Source organism: Vespula pensylvanica, chromosome 3 (genome assembly GCF_014466175.1).
Source record: "Vespula pensylvanica isolate Volc-1 chromosome 3, ASM1446617v1, whole genome shotgun sequence".
Taxonomy (NCBI): domain Eukaryota; kingdom Metazoa; phylum Arthropoda; class Insecta; order Hymenoptera; family Vespidae; genus Vespula; species Vespula pensylvanica.
Genome location: NC_057687.1, coordinates 11,137,937 through 11,143,936, shown reverse-complemented (window position 1 = coordinate 11,143,936; position 6,000 = coordinate 11,137,937). Strand labels below are relative to the sequence as shown.

The 6,000-nt window shown below is 28.6% G+C and overlaps 1 protein-coding gene across 29 annotated transcripts in view; it reads right to left on the bottom strand.

Annotated features, from left to right (window-relative positions):
• The window catches only part of LOC122627733 (tropomyosin Per a 7.0102), a 49,856-nt gene that overhangs the window by 16,433 nt on the left and 27,423 nt on the right, over positions 1-6,000 (bottom strand). For 15 of the 29 annotated variants that reach the window (XM_043809155.1, XM_043809157.1, XM_043809158.1 and 12 more), the window contains one exon: positions 3,574-3,691. In XM_043809155.1, the coding sequence (XP_043665090.1) occupies positions 3,574-3,691 (118 nt within the window). Of the gene's footprint in view, positions 1-2,895; positions 3,014-3,573; positions 3,692-6,000 lie in introns of all 29 variants that reach the window. The other 14 variants (XM_043809154.1, XM_043809153.1, XM_043809161.1 and 11 more) reach the window with 1 other exon arrangement.

Below are 6,000 nucleotides of genomic sequence, written 5' to 3'. Positions count from 1 at the left end.
TGGACTAGCAAACGAGCGTGTGTACGCATATATATGTATATATAATATAATATTGTTAAAAATTACGTTAACGATTTATTAAAAATCTCATTTGCTCGTCCACGATAATATTTTTTTTATCATGCAACGAACTTCCAAGCAAGCATGACGCAACGAGAGTTTAAACTGTTCTCTCCTTGAAAAGCATGAGGAGCAATATCGTCGATGTTAATAATTAATTTGCTGTGAGCGAAATAATTATTTCATAATTAGATCTATCGTCTTATTTTTTTTATTAAAATTATTCTTATTGTTTTTGCTTATGATAATCGAACAAAAAGTGTTTTCTACTGTGTACGAATCTATATCGATTTTTACGATTGGATATCTAATTACGTAATATAAATTTTAATATACTACATATTATATATAAAAACGAAATAAAATGTAATATAGAAATAAGTCGATCGTGCTTGCTGGGAAGTACGTGAAAGCGTTAAAAAAAATAATTATTCGTTTAAACAAACAAACAAACAAACAAACAAAGAAAAAAAAAGATAAAAAAATATAATTTTCAAACTCGATATTACTGTGTTAAAATTCGTATATTCGTCGTTATAACGAATATTTGCAATAACAACGCACGCATACAAGCGTCAATGTATATATAATATATATATATATATAAAAAAAAGAACCGAAAAAAAAATATATATAACACAATGGTTAGATATAGTTAATTAGAAATAATTAATGGCAGGACACGCGTATATCCGGTAGTCGAACATTTACTACCGGTGGTAACATTGGTGATTATGATTATCACCAATGAAACTGCAAATCTGTTGTTAAGAGCACACAAACGGCATCGTTAGTTTTCTAATGCGCAAAAATCTTGATTAACAACAACGATGTGACGCTAGTAGTCTCTTAATTGGAACTTAATTGGGAGAGATTGATACGAGGTTGAAATTACAGAGAGATAAAATTTTCATTGGTCGACGAGAGAGTTGCTCGATCTTGAATTATGTAAGGAAAATTGTATTTCAAATAAAAATTCAAACCCATAAGATTAAGAATAAAAAGGAAAAAAAAAAAAATGGTAATGTTACTCCGTAACAAAAAAAAAAAATAAAAAAATAAAAAAAATAAAAAAATAGATTTCCGTTCTCATATTTTTTTGTTCCTTAATTTTCTTCTTTAATTTTATATATATATATATATATATATATATATATATATATAAAATTGTCTTTAATTATTTTTTCGCAAATATATCACAATTTCGAGTCGATCGTCTCTGTAATTTCGACGCAATAATCGCTAATACACCTACCACAAAAAAGAATTGGCAAATATTTCGTATGTTTGTATGTGGGAGGGGGAGTGCCTGCCTCCCTCGTTATTTCTTATTTTTTTCCCTTCGCTTTTTCATCTCGCATAGAACACGTTCCGTCGTATTATCCGTCGATCAAAGAGAATGTATATGTAATAACAACAAATGTGAGTGTGTGTCGTGTCGAGAAAGTATGGGGATGTCCTTTTTTTCTTTTCTTTTTCTTTGGACGAATGCAGCACCATGACAAATATCGGCTACGATAACCGCGATTAAACGCGGCGTGTCTCGTCTTCTCTTCACGATTATAACACAGAAGATTGGACAAGAAGAAATAATTATGCCCCGTAAAAAGAGAAGACAAAAAAAAAAAACACTAATAAAACCGCGGACAAATTTCGTTATTTTTCTTTTTTTTTTTTTGTTTTTGTTCTTTTTTCTTTCTTTTCTGCACGTTGTTCGACTTAATACGAAAAAAAGTTCGACGAGAAGTACGCGAACCGGACACTTGTTTTCTTTTCATTTTCATCTTATTTTGTTTTTTGTTATTTCCTTTTTATAAAACACTTTTCACCCCTTATTTTTCTTTTCTACTTTTTTTTTTGTTTTCCCCTTAATTTTACTCTTTTTTTTTTCTTTTTTCTTTTTTTCTTTTTTCTTTTAAATTTGTATCTTCAATAAAATCACAGACGCTTTAATCACTCATACCAACGGAGCATCTTCGTTCCTCTTAAATCACAAAGAGGAGGAAGAAATATTTCCTTAATCACTGCACTTCCATTTCCTTTTCTTTTCTTTCCATTTTTCGTGTTATCCTCAAAACTATTTTCATTTCGGGAATCATTTTCACATCGAACGATAACAACATTATCAACAAGAACAACATCGTCGTCGTAGATCAATCAACGGCAACAACCAACAACAGTTCGATGAATATTTTGTTTCTTCTTCTTTTTTTTTTTCGTTTTTTTTTTTCTTCATTTTGGCATCACAGATCAAGTAAGTATCTATTATATTGTTAACATGTCCCGCGCGTTTTTATTTCATTTTTCTTTTCACTCGAACCGAACGAAAGATCGCAAGAATTTGTAACTCTTCAGAGCATATATATATATACATATAATCATATATATATATATATATATACACACACACACACACACACATATAGATATAGCGATTTCGCGACGAGCACACAAAGGAAGATAATGATTTCTTCGAGATTATGGGAGACTTGGTTTTAATCAGGGAAGGATCTTTTAATTTTGTTATCTATTTGAAAGATAAATAGATAAATAGATCGATCGATTATCGAAGACAAATAAATGGAGAAGATAAAGGAGAGACGGAGAGAGAAAGTAAACAACAAAAAATACAGAACAAGAAGAAGAAGAAGATAAAAAAGAAGTCGAAGAAGAAAAAGAAGAAGTAAAAGAAATAAAATTAGGAAGGATATTAGGCACTATAGTTTGGATTATCAACTAGGAACCATCATCGTCATCGTTAACGGCATCGTCATTATCGTGATTATTATCATTGTCACTGCAGCCAGCACGCACGACAGTCGTGGGCTCGCAAACCTCATCGTATTTCTTGTCGGCTTCTTCGGCTAGGAACCTCGCCTCCTTCAGCTGATTTTCAAGGGCGTCCATGCGCTCTTCATCCGCCAAGCTACGGTTCTCGAGAATCTTGCGGGCGCTTTAATGTCGGAACACGACAACAAACGTACGATTAAAATTAATAAATATTAACTATCATCGATATATACACGTTTAGCTAGAAAGAAATTATACGATTAATATTACACAGACACAAGGTATAGAGACAGATAAGAGTAATGAGATGAAGAAAGATATCGCAATAATTAAATATTATTATAATAATAATCATTCATTCATTCATTCATTTTCCTCGAGAGTCTGGCCGTTAGGATGATTTTCTGCTCTGCTACGTTACTCGTGCTAATCTATAAAAATTAATCCTGCAACGAGAGTCGAACCAATATGATTTTTTCTTTATTAATTTTATATATATATATATTGTTTTTATATATTAGAAAAATAGAGAGAATTAATCACGAAGCGTGATCGACGTTCTTTTCAAGTTTTCTTTGATTCGACTCTCTTCGAGAAAGGAACAAAGGTCGTTGATGTATGTATATGTATATATACATATATATATATACTAATATATATATATATATATATATATGTATATATTTTTAAAGTGTTCTTTGTTCTCTGGCGTACGTGACCCACCTCCTCGTATTTCTTATCCGCCTCCTCGGCGATCAATTTAGCCTGTGCTAGCTGCTGCTCCAACAAGGATACCCGGTCATCCTCCATGTTGGTTCGGTTTTCGAGTGCCTTGCGTATCCTAGCGATCGATTATTTTACGATTTTTAGTGTCTTTTTTCTCGCCGTTGAAAGAAAGATCTCTTCGATATACACATATATAAAAATATTTTTGTTTTTATTTTATAATAAGAGAAAGACAAAAGGAAAATCGTTCTCCTCTAATTTGAATTGTAACAAATTGACTTTGAAGTTCGCGCGATAAAAAATATAATAACGTAATTCGATTAGATCTGCTTCGATATTGTGAATTTTTAAGTGTAATATATAATATTCCTTTCGTACGAAAAATATTTATTCTATTTTCTATCTTGTTTGAATGAATATTTAATTTCATATAATGTATTTAACGTAACGATTAATATATATTTATCTAATTCTGAAATATTTATAAATTTTCTATACGATATCAAAATAATATATATATATATATATATATATATTTAATTTCGTATATAATAAATAATATTATCTACTTTACATTAATAAAAAAAAGAAAGAAAGAAAGAAAAAAAAAAAACTTTCTTATATCGTCGATATTCGATATAATTATCGCATAAAATAAATATTACTTAATTACTTAAAAATCTTTAATATATAATTTAATATCAATCATGATCGATATAATAATTCCAAGTAATATTTAATCAGTCGATGATTCGAGTTATGAGAGACAAAAAAAAAAAAAAAGATTTAATCTGTAAGAGTTAATCGTTCGATTTGGAAACGTAACAGCCTATATATTATACTACATATAAAGACACGTACACATATGTCGTTCTGTTATCGGTGACGGCGATAAATGGTAAGTAAGCGTGATATTTAAAGAATGAGCTCATGTTTCCGATCATAAACGAATGAACTACCGACCGACTATAACACGGTCGCGGAACTTCAAAGTCACTGTCGGGGATTTGTTGATAACCTTTCGAATAAGTCGCAAACGTTCATGGTGTTTCATCTAACGCTATACTCATTTCTGACTAATAGAAAGGGAAGTACAATTTGTCATATTACGGAGAAAAAAAAAGATAAGAGAAAAAAAAAGAAAAGAAAAGAAAAGAAAATGAATTAACATGATTAAGATCTTATAATATTCTTTCAACGTCGAAACGTTAATTTGTAGATTTGTGACTGTTTAAATGTAAAAATTGTTTATTGGAAGAGCGAGCATTATTTATAGATATATATTTATTTATTTATTTGATTAAATTAATATGATTTATCATATGTATATATATATATATGTGTGTGTGTGTGTGTGTGTGTATAATAATTATTAAAAATGTACGTAACATTTTTGTAAATACAATTCCTCGTGTAAAAAATTATTAATTTTGTACTGTTATTAATAATAAAATATCGTGACAATTATACTGTGATAATTATTAAAATATTAATATACATTACTGTGAGAAATTATTTATTACTTTTTTCTATTAAATAATTTTCTATTAGATAAACTTTGTATTCCTAATAAACAAATATTTATTGTATATGAAAAAGAAGAAAAAAATAGAGAAATTGAATGAACTAGGATAAATTAATCGAATATATTGACCATGTTCTAGGAATAATTTAATCGACGATGATTTTACACCCACACGTTTACACGTTCGACATAAGTTTACGTAACTAACAACATATTTTTCGAGGTGTTTGTAAGCGATCGTAAAACACAACTATTATAGTTGATTGCGTTTAACGCTCGATTTATTATTTTACGTACACGTTCGATTGAACATCGATACAAATAAACGGAGTGACATTATTTATACTAAAAATATTAAAGACGTTCGTTCGTTATACCAAAGTGCGAATTTAAAAATAAAATAATATTTTTCAAAATTTCTATTTAACTCGCTCTTCCATGTTAAATGAATATTTTATTCCATTTATTTATTTGTTCATTTATTTTAGAAACAAATATTAGTTGATCGTTGTTAAGCGTCGTTAAAGTCATTCGAAAAATGAAAAGTTGACGTAAAAAGTTTTCCATAAAATTTTGAAGATAAAAAACGAAGTAGTTTTTCTTTTTTCAATTTTTGTTTTTGCTTGTTTGTTTTTTTTTTTTTTTTTTTTTACTGTTTTGTTTACGTATGCATATATAGAAATCATTTTTCAAGGGTGATGATCTTGTAACAAAATTAATTGGCCGTGATCTATATTTTCGTTTTTCGTTCGTTTCGTATCTTCATTGTCATTATACTATTTATTTAATTATGAATTTTCATCGTTGAAATGCTATTTATCCAATTTTGATCCAAGAAATCTTATATTACATTTTTTTTTTATATGTTCATTAAATAATTAATTATTAAACTTCTAAAT